Below are 20,824 nucleotides of genomic sequence, written 5' to 3'. Positions count from 1 at the left end.
TCCAGGCATTTCAGACTCTTCAGCTTCTCTCTAGAGTTCGTGTGTGTGCAGGGTCTGATACTGAGATTCTACATCCTACAGAGCTTGTGCTGGAGATATTATGATGTTGGCTGTTTTCCAAAGAAATAGAGTAAGGGTCAGTTATCAGGACTGACTTCGAGATCTGATATGTATCATGCCTTTTTGGTTTGCTGTTTATCTGCTTGGTTACCTTACATGCTAAGCATTCATAACTTTATCCAAATGCTTGGCTAATAGCAGCATTTACTTTGTTGTTTGCATTTTCTATCCTATCATGGTTATAAGTAAGGGGTCTGGAGTCAGACTGCCTGGGTCCCCTGCATCGGGACTCTGGGCAGGTCCTCGCCTCCCCGAGCCTTAGCTCCCCAAAGCATCAACCCAGCGAGATTATTGTTAAGGGTTTAATGAGTGAATACATCTGAGGCACTCAGAAAAGGACCTAGCAAAAGGAGGGCCTAGTGCAGTGGCTTTGATGATGATGATAAAAATGTGTGTGCGCGCGCGCGCGCACGCACACACACACACACACACACACACACGTTTGAGAGAAAATTTTTTCATTGTACCGGTGATCATTGTAAGAGAAAACTCTGTCCTGCCCTTGGAAACTTATCTGAGATAAGGACAGAGTCTTACACACAAAAGTGGCTACGGTAACATTGTTGATCATCTAAACAATGAGGACTCCTAATATCCAGCAGAAGAGTAACTGCAGTGTTTGTCTTGTCAGTGGTATACTATGTGGCCATTACAGATGCTTGCAAACAGTTGACAATGACAAAAAATGCTTTTATTACCTGAAGGAGGGAGGTGGGAAAGAGGAGCATGGAAATACCCATGAGCTCAACTATGTGAATATCCACAGCAAAGCAAAAGACCGGAGGAAATACATCACATTCCAGGCAGCGCTCATCTCTGGGCAGTGGTGTTATTGACATCTCTTTTGTTGTTGAGGTGTTTAACCTTCCTAAAATGAGTGTTACACTGAGAATCAGAAAGTTTTGAACTATATTAATATCTCTAGGTAGTTGAATTGCTTGATCTTCCAAAGCTCTGGCATTCGATGCAGCATTAAAATATTAAACCTTAATCCATTCAGCTTTTTTCCCCAGTACATTTCAGCAAACATGTATTGAGGATCTCTTCCTTTCTAAAACATTACCCAAAACAGTGTGTTAGGGCATAGTGGGTGTGAAAAGATGAGCAAGGTGCAGGTACAATAGAAGAAATCTGGAGATTGAGATGTAGTAGGTGGGTATTTGCATCTACCAACAACAAACATTTAGAAAATGAGTATTTCAAACACTACCATTTACAGCAGCATCGAAAAACATCAGTTACCTACAAATAAATCTAACACAAGATGTGCCAGACCCCTATCACAGCCAATACTGAAAGAAATGTAAATGTCATGTTACCTAATTGTAAGGATGTCAGTTCTCTCTATATTTAGCTATAGATTTAGGGCAATCTTAAAGGAAATCTTAGCAAGTATTTTTGTGGAAGTTGAGAAGGTGATTTTTAAATTTATACAGGTAGGTAAAAGGCCAAGAATAGCCAAAATAATAATGAAAAAAAAAAAAAAGGAAAAAAGTTGAAGGACTTCCATTATCACATAGCAGGATTTATGATACAGCTTAGCATGGTATTAGCACAAAGGTAAATGAATAGATCAATGGAACTAGAACATTCAGAAAGAGTTCCCACATGTGCAGTCATCTGATAAACGACAGAGGTGACATTAGAGTGCTTTGGAGAACTCAGGACCTTTTCAGTAGTTGATGCTGAGTCAACTAGATATCCAGAGGGGAAAAAACAAATTTTGGCCAGTATCTTGCCCAATACACAGAAAAATGAGTTCCAGATGTATGCTAAGTCAAAATGTGCAAGGTAAAACAGAAAGTTCACAGTAACAGGTGCTTGCTACCCTGCCGTCTCCTGCTCCTGTGACCAGGGCTTGAGAACTGCCCTCTCTGGCTCATTGCACGACCCCTGGCCCTCAGCTTCTGGGATCTGTAAGAAATAAGTCTTGTGGCTCTACTTCCTTTACGTGGGTGTCTTGAAACTACACCTTCAATCAAAAGGACCCTGTGGGTTTCACTTCCCCAAGGTGGGAGCTCCCATACTAAGGGAGCTTCCTGCTGCCCCCGTGTGGGTGGCTGGTGCCTCTTCATTCAACTGCATATTCTTAATTCAGCATTCCAGCTCCCCCTTCTCAACACAGAAGGCTTCACTAAGAGATACCAGGATTTAGAAATCAGGGCTGGTCCTAAAGATTTCAAACTCTCTTATCCCTCTTGGGGGTCTTCAGAGCGGACCCGCTTACCCAGGCCTCTGCCTTTCCCACCGGGTGAAGAATGTGTTGGTGAGATGCTGTGGGTGCCATCCTCTTCATAGAGGGAAACACCAGAGTGGGGAGGATCTGCCTTTCCCCACCTCCACCCCCACTCCCCATGCTGCTGAGGATGCCTGTCCTGGACGGTAGGGGGTATACTGTGGGCCAGATGCAGAGCGTCACTGATGGCCACAGTGTAAGTGATGCAGTGGCTCTGAAACGTCAGTGGGAGCTGGTTCAGAATGCAAACTTGGGGCCCTGCGCCCAGGAGTCATCTTCGGCAGGGGTGGGGCGGGGTGGGTCTCAGGTGGGAAACTAGAAGCTGCAATTTAAAGAGGATTTTGTTGGAGGGGGCCGGTGAAGCACAATTCGTAAAACTCTGCTCTTTGAGCTTCTTGAGGAGAAGGCACGGGAGAGGAGGTGGAGGCAGAGGTTCCCGGGTGGGTCCTCCCACGATTCATCCAGGGTGCTTCAGTGCCATGGAGCCCCCTTCGCACAGGGGGGAATGGCCTCCACGCCCCCGCGCAGTCCTGCTGGTACATTGGGCACACGTGGTGGAGATTTCTAAATTTGGAGAGGTGTTCTAGTTGTATGTTGCACGCAGTCTTTAATTGATTACATGATTAAGGGACTCCTTAAACTGTCTTTCAGATGTAACGAGCAGCAACAACATGAATACATAAAACCCAGCCCCCTAAAGCGGATTAGTCCTTAGGGTTCCAAGGTTCTCCTGATTTATTATACCCTACCTATTTTTAGAGACTTTCAAAGTAGGACCCTACCTATTCTTTCCCTGCCTTGCTCTCACCAGCCTCACCTCCAGACTAAAGATGGTGATAACGTCAGGAGGTGATTCTTCCTGAATCCGTCCCTCTTGCTGTCCCCCTTTTCTTCCCAAACCATGACAGCTGAAGTCAGTCTATGGGCCCTGGAGACGCTGGTTTTTAAATTTTATTTATTAAATTTATAATATTTTTCAAGTTTGTAAGTTCCGGTTAATTAACAGTGTAATTAATTTCAGGTGTAGAATTTAGTGACTCATCACTTTCATGCAATACCCCGTGCTCATCCCAACAAGTGTGCTCCTTAATCCTCATCCCTCTTTTTACCCCTCCCCCCCTCACATCGCCCTCCCACCCCGGGGGCCATCAGTGTGTTCTCTATAGTTAAGAGTCTGTTTCTTGGTTTGTCTCTCTCCCTCCCACCCGTGTTTGTTTCTTAAATCCCGCATGAGTGAAATCACACGGTATTTGTCTTTCTCCAACTTACTTCATTTAGCATTATACTCTCTAGCTCCATCCACATTAGATACAGAAATGCTAACTCAAAGGGAGTGGATGCCTGGCTGGCACAGGCCATACAGCATGAGATTCTTGATCTCAGGGTTGTGAGTCAGCCTCACATTGGATGTAGAGATTACTTAAAAATCTTAAAAAAAAAAAGACAACTCTGAGGGAAGGGGAGGGAGGCGCTTTTGGGAGCCAGGAGGCAGGGGCATCAGCATCTTCAAGTGGTCTTCGAGGGATGTATGCACTCAGATGTTTATAATAGAACAAAAATAGCCAAATTATGGAAAGAGTTCAGATGCCCATCAACAGATGAAGATGTGGTCTATATAGACAATGGAATAATACTCAGCCATAGAAAAGAATGAAGTCTTGTTGTTTGCAACAGTGCTCTCACGAACCGTGCAGATGGCACTCCTAGGGCATCTAGCCAGGCCCTAGGTCCCACACTGCCCAGGACTGGCCTCGGTGATTCTTTCTATTGCCTTGACCACCAGTAGAGGCCTGAGGATGGGACTCAGTCTATCTGCCTCTACCCCTGTGGCAGGCACAAGCCTGGAGCAGCAAAGGCCTCCCAGGAACATTTGGTGGGTAAAGCACAGGGCCTTAGCCTCCCAGACCTTCCTAACTTCAATCTGTACCCAGCAAAGAAGGTTGATGCCTTGAACTGCAAGCCACCTAGTTCATTTGACCTATCAGTTCTGATGGGTTTCAAGGGTTGTTTTAAGATGAGAGAGAATTCGAGCATAGCAGGGAGGGAGAGGGAAAGATAGTTTTTTTTTTTTTTAATGATAGTCACAGAGAGAGAGAGAGAGAGAGAGAGGCAGAGACATAGGCAGAGGGAGAAGCAGGCTCCATGTACCGGAAGCCCGACGTGGGATTCGATCCCGGGTCTCCAGGATCATGCCCTGGGCCAAAGGCAGGCACTAAACCGCTGCGCCACCCAGGGATCCCAGAAAGATAGTCTTTAAGCAGACTCCAGGCTGGGCACAGAGCTGGATGTGGGGCTTGATCCCACAACCCTGAGATCATGACCTGAGCTGAAACCAAGAGTCAGATGTTAACTGACTGTGTCCCCTGTGGCTTGCTGGTGTGCAAGTAGGGGAGGAGCAGAAGGAAAGAGAAGCAGATTCCACGCTGAGCAGGAAGCCCAACTCAGGGCTAGATCCCAAACCTTGCGATAGATCACAACCTGAACCAAAATCAAGAGTTGGGTGCTTAACCAACTGAGCCCCCCCATCCGCGGCACCCCCAAGGGTAGTCTTGATTGCCTGTGGTCTTTGCCCCAGCAACTGACTGGTGTTGAGACTTCCAGGCCCTAATCTGCAACTCCACCCCTCTAAGCTCTGCATCAGCCTGGCTGAGGGTTTTAGCTAGACATTCGGCCTGGGCCATGTGTCTCCACTTGCTCCACCAGCATCAGGATCACCTGGGGGGTGTCGAAAGGCCCGTGAGTCCTGCTGGTTCTGAGTCTCCAGGTGGGCTTCAGTAGCCCCCACTTTACCCAGTTCTCCAGGTGATTCTCTTGCCACTGGAGTTTGAGGATGGCTGTCTTTAGGGCCTGATTCTCTCATATCCATTTGGGTTGGTGTGTTTCTGGTTAACACTTCACAGCATCATCTGCCACTTTTCTTACGTGGAGTAGCTGCTTCTACGAATGGGAGTTGTGCTAATCACATCTGAAAGAGCACTGCCAAACTGTCCCCAAAATGTCACTAGTGGTCATGGAGTCTGGCTTTCATTTCAGTTGGTAATCCTTAATGTTCTTTCCTTTCTGTCAGGTATCTGTACCACGTTTTGACCAAAAACACCACAGTCACAGAACAGAACCGGAACCTGCTGGTGGAGACCATCCGTTCCATCACTGAGATCCTGATTTGGGGAGATCAAAATGACAGCTCAGTATTTGAGTAAGGGTTTCCAGTGTTTTTTGTTTTCTGACTCTTCTTCCTTTGAATATTCTTCTAAATGTATACCATGAGTCATTCCTGATGATGTCAGGGTTTGACACCAATTTGGTCTTGGGCAGATATGTATATCTATATAAAATGTCCTTGAAACACTGGAGAAACGTAAGCTGACAGTGGGAAAGTGAGGGAAATGAGTGTCTCTCGAAAAATCTGAAGACATTATGAATCATTTTCCAAGTCGCATCTGATGATCTCCCTGAAGGAAGGGGAAAACATCCTGGGAAGTTCGCTAAGTGAACTGAAGAGCCCTTGCTGTGGAGAGACTAAGGGCTCATATTTATTGTGTATACTGCTGGGCGGGCCCAGTACTGAGCTCTTGATGAGATAATCTAAGTCTCCCAGCTGCCCCTGGGTGGAGGCCCTGCTGTCATGAGCATCGCCATTTATGCTCAGGGTGGCACAGCTGGGAAGCAGTGAAGGGGCTTCTCATTTGTGTACTTCCCCAATGAGCAATTTTAGGCCTGCCTCACTTTCCTTTTTTTTTTTTTTTTGTTTTGTTTTGTTTTGTTTTGTTTTGTTTTTTTGGGCAAGAGAGACTCTTAAGCAGGCCCTATGCCCAGCATGAAGCCCAATGCAGGGCTCAATCTCATGACCCTGAGATTGTGACCTGAGTTGGAATTGAGAGTTCGATTCTCAACTGACAGCGCCACCCAGGCGTCCCTCTGCATCTCTAAAGGAGAGAAATTTCCTGCCCACTGCCTAGTACAGATTAGGCACTCAAGAATTGTTAGCACATGATAATTTATAAAAATGTCCCTATTGGAGAGTTAAAAAAGCAAAGGCTGGAAGCCATGGATAGATTTCCCAGTAGACCTGCTCAGTGTCTGAGTGCAGAGGGATCTGGGTTATGATAGCCACCAAACATTTTATTTTTATATAAAAGAATCTCAACTGTAAGTATTGAGGCCACGTTAAACCCATTTAAAACAAAAAAAGGTGTTCCGTTTCTAGCCTGGCTTCTTATTAGATATTCTGGTTTTCCAGATCGCTCTCTGTTTTCATCAGGAGGGTTATCTAAGATAAAGCTATTTGTGGAAAATGCAAACTGTGACACAGGCCTTTTCCCCAGAGAAGAACATGAGTAAAGAAGGAGATGTTGCCTGCAAATGGGGCTGGATTCCTTTAAGAAATCGCTTGGTTGGTTGGTGTCTGTTTTGGAAATGTGAATGCTCTTTGGGTTGAAGGTTAGAAACATGTCCCCTTGATTAGAGTGGATTTTCTTTCTTTTTCTTTTTTTTAAAGGTTGTCTTTATTCATGAGAGATAGAGGCAGAGACACAGGCAGAGGGAGAGGCAGGCTCCCTGCAGGGAGCCCAATATGGGACTTGATCCTAGGGCCCCAGGATCACACCCTGAGCCGAAGGCAGATGCTCCACCACTGAACCACCCAGGTGCCCCTAGAGTGGATTTTCTGAACCCATCTGTTGTCTCAGAGAAACTGCTCAGCTCTTGGAGGCTCCATGATTCCTAAGTCCCCAGTAGGGTCCCCAGGAGAATTTGCTTTTAATCCATTTCTTTTAGAATAATTTTAGATTTATAGAAAAGTCACGAAGATGGTACAGAAAGTTCCCAATGTCTTACCCGACTGGGGTGCGTTTGTCAGAAGGTAACCGTGGTACATTAGTGTTAAGTAAACTCCAGGCTTGATTTGGATTTTGCCAGTTTTTCCATGAAGACCCTCTTGCTGCTCTAGGAACAGAATCCAGGTTCCCACAGCACTTTTAGTTGTCATGTCTACCCGGCCTCCTCTGATCTGTGACAGATTTTTCAGTCTTCTATTTTTTTCATGATCTTGTTTTTTTTTTTTTAAAGACTTTATTTACGAGAAACAGGCAGAGACACAGGCAGAGGGAGAAGCAGGCCCCCCATGGGGATCCTGATGCAGAACCCCATCCCAGTACCCCAGGATTATAACCAGAGCTGAAAGCAGACACTCAACCACTGAGCCACCCGGGCACCCCAACCTTGATGGTTTTGAGGAGTACTGGTCAAGGGTCCTGTAGGATGCCCACCCCCGCCCCCAATCTGGGTTTCTGTGATGCCTTTCTCATGATTAGCCCGAGGGTTATGGGAAAGAATGCCACGGAGGTGTGGTGCCCTTCTCATCCCACCCAATCAGCAGTGAAGACATCTACCTGCTGTCTGGTGAGGTTAATCTGATCACTTAGTTAAGGTGGTATCTGCCAGATTTTCCTACTATAGAGCTGTTTCCCTCTCTGCTGTTCTTTGAAAGAGAGTCGCTCAGTTTAGCCCACCTGGGGCATGGGAATTTAGCTCCACCTTCTGGAAGGGGGGTAGTGCATATCTATATGTTTTTTGAAATTCTTTTGCATGGGGAAGATTCATCTCTTCTCCCATTTATTCATTCAGTCATTTATATCAATATGGGGTCGTGGATGTTTATTTTACTCTTTGGGTTAAAGTATATTGTGGATCCAATACTGTGTTATTAATACTAAATTAAAACAGTATTGTGGATTAAAGTATACTTTGGATCCAATCTGTATTATTTATTCTGTTGCTCCATTTGCCCCAGCTTGGGCACTGGGGCACTTTCAGGTTTGGTTCCTGTGTCCCTTTGACACACCCCTGTCCTTCTGGTTTTCTTGAGCACTGCCTTACTTCCCTGTACTCTAAGATGCTCCAGGCTCATCTTATATTTTCCCTGCCCCAGATCTAGAATGAGCCATTTTTCCAAGGAACCCCTCCACCTCCCCTGGGGGAGATATAAAAATCCAGGCTCCTGGATTTCACACTAGACCTGCAGAATCTATCCCTGGGCCAGAGCTAGGTCCAAACATTTTAACAAGTTCCCAAGTTGGTCTGGTGCTACAATGAACTTGTTGGGTGATGCTTGGGAGTCACTGATTTATTCAACCTAAAGCGAAGGGAGACAAAACAGGTCAAATGGGGGGCACCTGGGTGGCTCAGTGGTTGAGTGTCTGTCTGCCTTTGGCTCAGGGCGTGATCCTGAGGTCCTGGGATCAAGTCCTGCATTAGGCTCCCTGTAGGGAGCCTGCTTCTCCCTTTGTGTCTCTGCCTCTCCCTGTCTCTCTCATGAATAAATAAATAAAATCTTTAAAAGAAACTAGGTCAAATGATAGAGATCAATGTGCAATGGCATTTGTAGGCAGACAGGTTCCCCAAATCAGAAAAGGTTTGAGTTCATGTTTTTCTTTTTCCTTTATTCATTTACCTTTTCATGAATTCAAACAGAAGTTATGCAGCACTGAGCAAGTGCGAGGCCCATGATCCTGTCACTGTGCAACTGACAGTCGAGACAGATCCCCAGAACCAAGTGACAAGACCCTCGTGACTGCAGGGACCTGTTCTGGGTATCCCAGATGAGAGATTACCTGGTTTTAGTTTGCATTATGGAGAACACATAATGAGAAAACACCATTTTCTGCCTTTCAAGAAAGGCATCAGAGGGTTCCGTCTCCATTGCAAGACTAAAAAAAGCCAGCACATACTCCCAAAGACAATGTCCCCAGGCTGCATGTAGACAGATGTCCTGTCCAGAACAAAGGCAGAAGCTGACCTGGGCACTGTGTTGCGCCCCCCCCCCCCCCAACAGCCCTTTCAATCCCTTCCAGTTCCCCCCCCCCACCCCCCCGCCCCCCGCAAATTTGAAAACTCTTTTAATAGCATTATCTTGCCCCTCAGTAGGGAACTCCAGGTGGTGGTGTTTAACATGCAAAAAATACCAAAGCAAAGGAAAGAGGCCTAGTAAGGAAAACTAAGAATAGTATTTGTTGGGAGAATTTGCCCATCGGGTTTCCCACAGCACCGGTAGATGGTTGTGTATCGTTTAGTGGCTAAAGATCTTCCCAGGCCCAGCATGGTGCTCACATTCTGGGGAGAGAGGGTGGAGGAGGACGGCATCAGTGGGGAAGCCGGAGTAGGGGATATGTGGGGTGTGGGGGGGCTTGCTGGTGGTGTGATCTGCTGCTCTGCAGATGCCTTTGGGGGTCAGGGGCAGTCTACACCCATGTGCTGTGCACACAGCTGGAAGGATGACTTGTATTTCCCTGGGTAGAAGCCCACCACTGATGCTCTTCCATTCTCTCCCCAGCTTCTTCCTGGAGAAGAACATGTTTGTTTTCTTCTTGAACATCCTGCGGCAGAAATCCGGCCGCTATGTGTGCGTTCAGCTGCTGCAGACCCTCAACATCCTCTTTGAGAATATCAGTCACGAGACTTCACTTTGTAAGGACAACCCTTGACTCTTGCCTCCCTGCCACGGAGCTTTGGCAGCATGGAGTTTGGGTGGTTTCTGTGTTGCTTTTTGCATGTCTGTTCTTTCTGTATGTCTTAGCATGCTTGGGCTGCTATAACAAGGATGCCCGAGATTGGGTGGCTTGGACCACGGAAATTTTCTCATAGTTCTGGAGGTTCCATCAGGGGTAGTTTCTGGTGAGACCTTTCTTCCTGGTTTGTGGATGACTATCTTATTGTTTCTGGAATTGCCTTTCTTGTTGTGTGTGCATAGAAAGAGTTCTGGTGTCTTCTCTTCTTATAAGGACACCAGTGGTCTTTGATCAGGGCCTCACGGGAGGGCTTTGTTTAACCTGAATCACCTCCTTAAAGCCTCTCACCTCTCTAAATATAGTCACTTTGGGGGTTAGGGTTTTCCTGTGTGAATGGGGGTATCCTGCAGTTTGGTCCATACCACCATGTTTATCCCTGTGTGGTGCGGTACCCTTGAGGGGCTGAGTGATTCTGGGCTATTCACGTTTTTTTCCTTGTAACTTTTTGGGATCACTGAATAATCAGCCAACAGAATAAGTGCTAGAGGCAGCAGGGTGAGGAGGGAAGGGCCCAGGAGCATGCAGGAGTGTGGGCTTTGGCAGCTGACCTGCCTCCCTCACCCCCACCTCCTGGCTGGCGAGGGTGAGACATGGAGCTGCCTCTCCACCCTCACTAAGCCTGACTCTTCCTCCGAAACAACCGCCCAGTGAGGCAGGTGTTGTCAGCATGAAGAGCTCCCTTGATACCCAGGGAGTTCTAGACAGTGGCCCATGGTGAGCACTCTGGCGATGCCAGAATCCATAAGGGGTCTCAGTCCAGCTGGGTTAGTTCATTGGTGCAGCTGCGGGGGCGGGGGGGTGCCCCCGGAGGACATTTGTCAGCATCTGCAGACATTCTCTGTAGTAATGGGTGGGCAGGTGGGAGTGTGTTGGCATCTGGTGGGTAGAGCCCAGGGGTGCTGCTAAGCATCTGACAATGCGCAGGACAGCTCCCCCCCCCCCCCCCAAAGGATTATCTAGTCCCAAATGTCAGCAGAGTCGAGGGCGAGAAACCTGGTTCAGCTCCTACTCCTCCGTGCTTGACCTCTAGCTTTGTTACTATGACTACAGCAGGCCCTAGGCCCTGCACGCCGGACACAAGGGAGAAAAGATGACAGGCCAAATGTCTGTGTCAAAGGCAGACTCTAGGTCCTGAGATGGGCTTAGAAAGTTTCTGGTGGGTGGAAGGAGGGAGAGAGGGCGACACTGTCAGGGGGAAGCAGGGAGAGGAGAGGCAGGGATGGGGCTGTGAATGGTGGCTCTGGGAAGTGGCCACTAGGTGGTGCTGCCACCCTAGGAGCCTCTGCTCATACTTCCCGAAGTGAGTTGACTCACTCTCCGTAAGTGGTTTCCCGTGTTAACAGCATTTGTTACCCTGGATATGAATTGTGTGTGGTTTCTGAAAATTCCGAGGGGGGAAGACCCAGCCCTGAGGTGCAGGCCCTGGACCCCACCAGGTCCCAGGCCCCTCTGCCACATTGGCCATGCCTGTGCTCCGGGCGTGGGGGTGGGGGGGTGGACTCTGCTCCCAGCTGCAGTTTCTGCTTCTGTGAAGTGGAGATGATGCTTATATCTGGGGAATAGAGTGGTGTGGGGATTAAGTGTGGCAGCGGATGTGGGCAGCCTGGGGTCTGTCAAATGGAGGCGTCCAGTCGAGCTGCTTTTATCACTAAATCCAGCATTCCCCTAAATGTCTGTTCTCGGGTAACCTTCCTAAGCCCAGCTAGCCACGGGGCTATTGTATTGATGGGCAGGGGTTGGCATGGTGGAAAGTGCTGGAGTTTTCGGACCACCTTGACTTTTCTTGAATTAGGACTAAGGGTGCGGTGTTATAAGAAACGCAGGCAAGATGCCACCATCTTTAGGAAGAACTCAACAGAGTGCTTCTATAAGCCCCGTGGAAGTGGCAGACGTGACTGCCTTTTACTTACTTTGATTTGTGGGGGTGAGGAGGACAGGTGACTTTTGCTGTTATTTTTATTTTTCAACCATGGGAAGAAAACGTCCTCATTCCAAAACAGCAACAACAAATCAAACAGGACGAGAATATAGAAAGCAGAAGTTCTGCAGAGCCTCTCCTTCATGGTTCAGTGGACACATAGCATTTGTTTTCTGTTTTCCCAACTTCCTGCCGTATCTTAAGTTTTCAGGCAGCCCGTTCCCGCATCCCCACATAGTTCGGCTCCAGAGCTTCATCTCTCTAAGCCCCGAGTTCTCCTGCCTGCCCACGGGCAGCGGGGTGGTTTCCAGGTTTTCACTATTACGAGCAGCCATCTCACAAGTGCACCTGTTGCCTGTTGGGTTCGGTGACCTAAGTCACAGAAGGCCCGAGAGACTGAGATTACTTAGAGACTCCTGGGTTGATTAGAAAAGGATACCACAGAAAGTTGGCCACCCAGTGAGGGGGTAGTAGAAAAATCCCAGCCGAATAATAGAGGCACCTCTGCTGCCCCCACGGTGGCCCGCAGCACCCACAGAGTCATCCTGTGGAGGCCCTGGAAAAAGTCCCCACTGGGGAATGATGGGAGCATGTGGCTTTTCCAGCTCAAGAAGGTAGCCAAGAGGCTCATGGCGGTATGTCTGAAGCTGCCAGCATTGGCATCCGTGCCTCTGGTGGCCCGGAAGTCACCAAGCAGTCACAGTGGCTCCCCACAAGACATGTCAACCTTCTGCTAGCTAGTTCATCCCCGGCCATAGCCAAAATGACAGAATGAAAGAGAAGTGCTCTGGGCATCAGCACCCACTGGGCTGCTTCTTACAAGTTAAGGTTCTAGGGGGGGTAGGTTGAGGACTGTGTATAGAATAGAATACCACATAGCAAAAAGGAGACTGGGAATGAACTATGACCACCACATGTAGCAATGTGGGTAACTCTCCAATGTGGGAACCAGTGACAGAGGCCAGACACAAGCGTGCGTGCTGCGTGATCCATGGATTTGAAGCTCTAGAACAAGCAAAACAAGTCGGTGTGATCCATGTCAAACCAGGGCTTGCTGTGGGGGGAGGGTATTGACTGTCCTTCCTTTATCAGAATTAGTCATCATATAAATTAATTTAAATCATCCTTGAGGTTTTGTAATCCGGCATTATCCTGTGGCAGCCTTTTTTGAAAGAGTCTCATCTTAAACAGTCTGGGCAGGGCTATCAAGGAGCCTCCTGGGGAGCTAGAAATATGTTGTTTGTGACCTGGATGGTGCTTACATGGTGTAATGTATTTGCAGAAATTCATCAAGCTGGACACTTAAGATTTGTGAAGGGTGCATGTATATATAAATATATATGTAAGTACAAAGTAGGTGGATTTAAGATTCACCTATGTGTACATTTGCACACCTACCAGGCTGTATACTTCAGAGTTGTGATACATGTAATGTCATTTTTAAATAATTAAGTCAATTAAGATTCTTAGGAACCCCCACCCCAGACCCACTGCCTCTAGAGCCCCAGGATTTGTCTCAGGAGTTATTAGAATCGGGAGGTATTGAACACAGCCTGTCAAGCTGGGAATACTCAGTGTGCCTTTCAGAAGGCCGTGGCTTTCCCTGAGAGCTGGCTTCTGAGGAGGCGGCCCCTCTCGCAGCCCCGTGTTCCTGGATGGTTCTTTGGGGGTGCGTTTGGTGATGTCAGTCTTTCTAGTAGTACTTTGGTTTAGGTTGGGTACCTCTTTGACACCAAATAATAATCTATTTCCTGCTCCTGAGAGCAACCGTGTCTAGTCCTGGTGGCTGGAGGGTCAATGGGAGGGATTAGGGGTCTCTGTGCGATAGGGCTAAGAGGAGTGGTGGCGGCTGCCATGACTGCGTGTTTGCTTTGTGCCTCTCACTGTCCGTGATGCTCTGTCCAGTTTAATCCTCAACAGCAGACCCCTGAGAAAGATAATATTACTCCTGTTTTTAGGTAAGGAAACTGGAGAGTGAGGAGGCTAAGTGGCTTTCCCAGGGTCACCCAACGAGGGAGTGGCAGGGGCAGGGTGGATCCAAGTCCCCTTCAAATGCAAGACCTCGAAATATGAGCCTGACTGGAAGCCATGCAGTGTTTCTTACACAGGGAGCGTACCAGGGCCACCCCAGAGAGCCTAGAAGGTGGGCAGGGCTGGGGCCCAAGATTCTGTGCGTCTGACAAACTCCAGGTGATGCTGGTTTGCGGGTCTGAGAACTAGGCTTTGAGTAGTCAGGCTCCAAACCACTTGGTTTACTGCCCTAACCACATCTGCCTTTAGGTGTGGATGTTGGTCCCATTCTGCCTTTAACCACTGGGGGAGGGGGGAGACGGTGGGATGGTGCAGAGCTCACAGACTGGCAGCCTACAGGACACACACAGTGGGGATGGCAGCGCTCTGCTGGGTGACTGGTGAGGGCTCAGAGACATGCCTGGCAGGGACCCAAGGCTAGGCTATCGAACAGCAGGGCCACAGGCAAATTTTTTTTTTTTTTTTTTTTTTTTTACTTCTCTGCAAAATGAGAGGAATGAGACCTGCTCTGCTGGATAATGTCAAGTGCCCAGCCTGGTGCTGGGCATGTAGTGGAGGGAGGTTCTGCATAAAGTAGCTTTTATGGGATCATGTGGCTATGTAGGGAGAAAAGGACTATGTAGCTAGCCCTTTGTAGCATTTAGGGATGGCAGTGTAACTCTTGATGGCATCGTGGAACAGCTTTTAATAAAATCCAGTGCTTTTTCCCCTCGTCTGTGGGTGGTTTGTGAAAATGCCCACACACCAACACATCTGCCCCACTCCCAGCTCTGTGTTGAACTTTGCCAGCAAGGAAAAAAAGATGTTGAAATATTTTTTCTGTTTGGTGTAGGAGGAAGGGGTAGCCTGAGTCTGTCTGTCTCATGGTTCTTGAACTTTCTTGAGGCTGGAGAGAGCAGCTGGCTGATTTCTATGCTGGCTAAAGCTGAGGCCGCTCCTGTTTGGCCTATTAAGCCCCAGCGACCCAGAAGCTTGATGGGTTCGAGTATATTCAGAGTCACCTGACTTTGTCTGCTTGGCTTTCCTCCCGCATGAATTAACCCGTCTGTCTTGGCTTTTTTTTTTTTTTTTTTTCTCTCCCTCTAGATTATTTGCTCTCTAATAATTATGTAAATTCTATCATCGTCCATAAGTTTGACTTTTCCGATGAGGAGATTATGGCATATTATATATCGTTCCTGAAAACACTTTCATTAAAACTCAACAACCACACCGTCCATTTCTTTTACAATGAGGTAAGTAACTGCCAGAGGGGGACATTTGGGCAGAAAGCTAGTTGGTCAGAGCAGCACCTTTGGGCCGAGTGGCCTCGTGTCTGTTGACAAAGCATTTGGGTGCTCACCATTACCTGATTTTCATAGTGACCCTGTTTGACCTTGACATGCTTTAAAATTTTTTTTTTTTCATTTAAAAGTTACCTCTTTGTTTTTAACGTAAAATTGAATTTGTGAGACAGACCTGAGAACATTGCATTCTTGGCGGGGAGAAGTGCTCAAAAGTTAACTGGGGGTTGTGCTGCCCTGCGGGAAAAACAGGCAGTGTGGTCAGACCCAGCTTTACTACTTCTCTGCTGCGTGACCTCAGAGAAGTCTCTGTCCTCTGAGCCTTAGTATTCTCATCTGAGAAAAGGGGATGATGGTCTCTACCTCGAAGGATTTTCCAGAGATTGAATTAAGTGAGATGATGTCTTCAGAGCCCCTAGTATGTACCTGGCTCCTTAAAATCAGGGCCATTGTCCCCTTTCACATGCTAACGTCCCTGGTATTCCTTGGGAAAATGACTAGCCATTTCAATAAATAAATTGCCTTTCACAGTGTGAAAAGGAACTTGATAAAGTCGGTTTATCTCACATTCCAAAAGGTACAGATGCCGGCTGTCCTGGGGCTGGTTCGTCCTGTGGCTCAACCACGTCATTGAGGAAGCAGGCATTGCCATCTTCCTGCTCTGCTGACCATATAGTTGGCATCTGTCCTCAGACTCAACCCCTCCCGGTCCCAGGATGGCCACAGCAGCTCCAAACATCACACATTCGTGTAGTGCTGCCAGCAGGCCTGAAGAGATCGCTTCCCTTCTTGTGTTCCTTTCTAACTTCCCAAAACACTACTTTCTCAGAAGCCTCCCAGCAGACTTCCTCTTGTGTTCTCCTGGTCAGAATGATGCCACGTTTCTCGTGAGGGTGTCGGGAATTTGAGAGCAGCCTGGCAGGGCAATTCTGCTTGGTCTTTATCACGAGGCTACATGTGAAGGCCGGGTGGGGTTGGGGAATCTGCTTCCAAGGCAGCTCATTCAGAGTGCAGCTGATCAGTCAGCGCTGGCTATCGGCGGGAGGCCTCGGTTACACAGGCTTCTCCAGCGGCTGCTTGAGTGTCCTCATGGCATGGCAGCTGGCTTTCCCCAGAACAAACAATTCAGGAGACCAAGATGAGCTGTAATGCCTTTTATGACCCAGCCTCAGAGGCCACACACCATCTTTTCTGCCATATTACTTAAGTCACATGGGCCAGCCCTGACTCAGTGTGAGAAAGGATGACAGTGTGCAAATACAGGTGGTGATGGTCACTGGGCCATCCTGGAGGATGTACTGTTTGCATGGCAGGTGTCTTCCAATTGGTGGTCATGTATGCTGCACAACCTCTATTTATAGTCAGACCATACTCTCAGACATATCCTCTGAGTTTGGGCAAAATCCATCCAGCTGTCCCCATATGGTACAGCAAGAACAGCCTGAACCTTGATTTTCCTTGTCTAGATTAGGAGTGGGGAAGAACTGGTCTCGGAGGGAAAAAAATCCTAGCTGTCGACCACAAAATGTATGGCAATTTGAAAAATTAACATTGTGTGGCCCAGTACCTGGCAGATAGTAGGTGCCCCTTAAACATGTCCAGAGACACATAGACAATCTTTGCATCATGCCAGAGACTCTCCCAGGTGGATGAAAATCCGCCTGTGAAATAGACTGGAGAGAGTTACCTCCACTCAAGTGCAGCTGGACTTCTTTACACCAGGATGGGAGGGCAGGACACTGAGACTGTGGGACCAGAGTGATGTTTCTGGAAGAGCATCCTGCTGGTCACCAGTGGAGCTGGGAGGAGCCTTATGTTTAGGTGGGCTCAGTTTCCTCTTTCATGTGGGCCAGTACTGTACCTACCTCCTGCTAAGTGTACACTTCTAGTGCTCAAAGCGGCATTGTCCTCATTAGACAGTTGTCACTTTGCTCTTCCCCATGCCCTCACTGCCCACAGGTGCCCTTGGAGCAGGGATCCAGAGTCATGTGGGAAAACTGGCCAGAAGAGGGCAGCAGAGCTCGCCCTGCTCGGGTCCAAGCCCAGATCATGTTCCTGCTTTTCTTAAGGCCCCAAGCAGTGTAGTTCTATGCTTCTCAACTGTTGTGATCCCTTGGTAATGAACCACTGGCTTCAGGTTCATGAAGGGTAATGGGTTTTCTGTCTTTTACAGAAGTCTGATAAGATTCAGAAAATTGGGTGGGGGCAAGGCCTGCCCTGTGAGTTTGTAACTTCTTTTTGGTACTTCTTCTGTTTTAGCACACTAATGACTTTGCCCTGTACACAGAAGCCATAAAATTTTTCAATCACCCTGAAAGCATGGTTAGAATTGCTGTAAGAACCATAACTTTGAACGTCTACAAAGGTAAGCTTCCTTATGTACTCATAGCTCGTCTGATTTCTAACTTAACACCTGGTGCTTGCTCTCATGAGTCTGTATACATAGTTCTCTGGTGGTCACAGAGAGCCCATTTATTACAGCTGGGGGTGCATGTCTCACGAAAGGCTTGTAATCATCAACATTTAATTGGCCCCTTGCGTGAATTTTTGTGCCACTCTGCAGGCACTCGGTTTTGCATGTTGAAGTCTTAATCAGTACAGATACACAGTAGTAGTGTCCTAAGAAAGGCACTTGTGGGACTCCGAGCAGCCATGTGACAATTAGATAAAGCAAAGTTGTCTTTTAAATGTCATATTTACATTTTTGTGTTTCAGGCTGTACAATGCACTTAAGTACAGCCTGGGGTTATGTTATCTCTAAATAATGTGTAGAAGCATTTCATACGGCAGGGGGCAGTATTGTATTTTCAAGCATCTGCAAAACCCAAAAAATTCTCCTTTTGTCAAGATGTACTTAATGCCCAAAACATCACCTCTGGGAGACAGCCCTTCCATAGATTCCCGCCCACCTTGATACAAACGCTGGCTGGACACAAGTTTCCCAGCCTGGAACTGCCCTCTGAGGACATGTGCCTTCCCTGCCTGACACTGGGGTTATTCCCCCTGTAGTCCCCACACTGGAGCTGGGACTCCCATTTTCTCAAGGTCTAAAGGGCTTTGACCTTCTAGATTATGAGTCATGGTGTTATTACTTGAGATGACCCCTAATTGGGGTGAGGGAAGCTCCTCAGGGACTCACTCCAGCCTCACTTTGGGATTGCACTAAATTGAAGAGCCTTGTCTAAGAGCCTGGTGGGCCCCTGCCCATGGTTGCAAACGGAGGGCGGAGAGCTGGACCAGCCCTCAGACATGTTTTGATTGGCTTACATATTCCTTGAAAAGATACATAGTTGCCAGTATTTAAACACTGGGAGATCATGGGTAACTCTGGATTTCTGACTTGAAAGTAGAGACTTGGCAGTGGTGAGCTGGTGTGCTGAGCGGCTCCCCCTGGGGTTGAGGCCTGGGCTCCCTAGTTCACAGGCTGGGCCTCCCGGCCTCACTCACTGAGTCAGCGGCCCATTCAGCAGGCTTCTGAGTTTGCGCCCTGGTCTGAGCCCCCGTACTGCTGCCCCTGCTCTCTCTTCTCTCTTGTCTTTTCCAGCTCGAATCTTTAGATGCCTCCTGCCCTAGCCCTCTGTCCCTCTGAGCAACTGTCTCACCATCCCAGTTCCTAACCCTGTTAACTGTTGTCTGTTTTTTGCCTTTCCTTCAATGACGATTCCCGTGTTCCTTATTCCAGTGTCATGTAAGTTATTAACTTCTGGTTTTCTGCTTTCTTAACTTATCCTTTCGTGTAAATACAGGAAACTTGCCTGAGAATGGCATAGTTTCCATTGTAGTCGAGCTAAATGCATTGCTGAGAAGTAGGCTTCCTGATTGCACTATTAATATTTAACCTAATTAATTCATTTTATTAATTATAAAAATAGCATAAGAACTGCCTTGATGTGTATGATTTCATGAATAAGATAACCAATTTTCAAGTATTCCCAGGAAAGACAGAGAAGGTTCAGATTATAGCAGAGAGCTTTTTCATTGTGGTTTTCTTTTTCTTTTTTTTTAATCTCCCCCAGTTATTTTTGGTAGTTTGACTTTTTCTTCTTCTTCTTCTTCTCTTGTGAATTTTCTCAGTGGATAACCAGGCCATGCTGCACTATATCAGAGATAAAACTGCTGTTCCTTACTTCTCCAATTTGGTCTGGTTCATCGGGAGCCACGTGATCGAACTTGATAACTGCGTGCAGACTGATGAGGAGTAAGTGACCACCTTGTGGGGGTGCTTCTCAGGCAGAGAGAGTGGTTAGGGGAGAATTCTGTTTTCATTGAGGAAAAATAAACACTAGCACAAAACTCACCCACCTGTGTGTCGGCAGAATGTGGACTTCCATCTTCCGAAAGGTTCTACCCACCTTTCCGCTTTTTATAACTGTGGAAAGTCATATAAACAACTCTCCTACCTCCTGGAGGGGAGTAGGGTCACTAAATTCAGCACACCCATAGATGGGGTGCCAGGCAGCTGGTAAAGAGAGTAAGATGATCTGTCACCTGGTGAGCAGATAAAATGTGGCGTTTGCATACAGTGGAATCGTACTAGGCAGTAAAAGAAAGTGAAGTGCTGACACGTGGCACCCTGTGCTTGGACCTTTGAGTGCATGATGCTCAGGGAAAGAGGCCAGATGCAAAGGATCACACTTTATGCGGCCCTGTTTATATGAAATGCCCACAACAGGGCATTTCTCTGGAGAGACTGAGAGTAGACTAGTGGTTTCCGAGGGCTGGAGGAGGAAGGGGTGTGTTGGGGGGAAATGGGAACACAGGGCTGTTTTGGGAGGAGGGGTTAAAAATGTTCTAATGTGGATCAGGAGAACAGTTGGACAACTCAGTGAATGTACTAACAACCATGAAATTGTATACCTTAAATGGGTAGGTTTTATAGTATGGGAATTATATCTCGGTAAATCTACTTAAGAAAAAACCAAACAACACAACAAATTAAGATGACGATTTGGGCTCCAGAGTGATGAAACAAATTCCAGAGCAGGATTTCTCAAAGTTGGCACCATTGACTTTGTAACTACGGAATTCTGTGTTCTGGGGGGCCATCCTGGGCATGGTAGGCATGCTGGCCTCTGCCCAGTAGATGCCAGCAGTGCCCCATTTCCAGTTGTTTAAATGAAAAATGTCCCCAGACACTGCCAGATGTCTCCTTTAAGGCAAAATCGCCACCAGTGGAGAACCACTGCCCCGTAGTGTCAGTCCAGCAGAGCCCTGGTGGAGGCTCACCTAGGTGGACTCGGGACTATAAGGGGGTCCAGAAAGGAGGTCTCCTGGGGGCTGGGGAATATCAGCCCCAATCTTGGGAGGAAGCTGGGTTAGGTGAGTGGCAGATCTGACAGGGCATTTGGGAAAACCAGGAGCTTTATGGGTATGGGCAGTCATGGATGTGACACGTAATCTGGCTCTTGATTCCAGACAAGACAAAAAGTTATTTCAGGAAGGAAGTGGACTCTGTCCTCTGTGGGCCCTACAGTGAATGGTCATGATGATGTCAACTCCAGTTGTTGATGGCGGTGGGGGGGGGGGGGGCAGGGGGGGAGGGGATGCTGAGGTCATAAGAGGAGGTCACTACACGATATCTAAAATGGCTCAATTTCAAAATAGGTGACCTTGCAGATTTTCTAGAGGTGTGGGGGCAGCTATCCATGGAAACAAGTCAAAAGTTTAAAAC

General features: G+C 47.6%; 1 protein-coding gene across 12 annotated transcripts in view; it reads left to right on the top strand.

Moving 5' to 3' along the window:
- CLEC16A (C-type lectin domain containing 16A) overlaps window positions 1-20,824 on the top strand; it is a 196,347-nt gene that overhangs the window by 6,138 nt on the left and 169,385 nt on the right. For 10 of the 12 annotated variants that reach the window (XM_038540371.1, XM_038540368.1, XM_038540370.1 and 7 more), the window contains exons 2-7: window positions 5,424-5,552; window positions 9,687-9,820; window positions 14,957-15,105; window positions 17,413-17,518; window positions 18,836-18,841; window positions 19,228-19,351. In XM_038540371.1, the coding sequence (XP_038396299.1) occupies window positions 5,424-5,552; window positions 9,687-9,820; window positions 14,957-15,105; window positions 17,413-17,518; window positions 18,836-18,841; window positions 19,228-19,351 (648 nt within the window). The remainder of the gene's footprint in view (window positions 1-5,423; window positions 5,553-9,686; window positions 9,821-14,956; window positions 15,106-17,412; window positions 17,519-18,835; window positions 18,842-19,227; window positions 19,352-20,824) is intronic. The other 2 variants (XM_038540367.1, XM_038540369.1) reach the window with 1 other exon arrangement.

Source organism: Canis lupus, chromosome 6 (assembly GCF_011100685.1).
Source record: "Canis lupus familiaris isolate Mischka breed German Shepherd chromosome 6, alternate assembly UU_Cfam_GSD_1.0, whole genome shotgun sequence".
Taxonomy (NCBI): Eukaryota; Metazoa; Chordata; class Mammalia; order Carnivora; family Canidae; genus Canis; species Canis lupus.
Note: the sequence above shows the minus strand (reverse complement) of the source record. Positions and strands in the feature narration are given on the sequence as shown.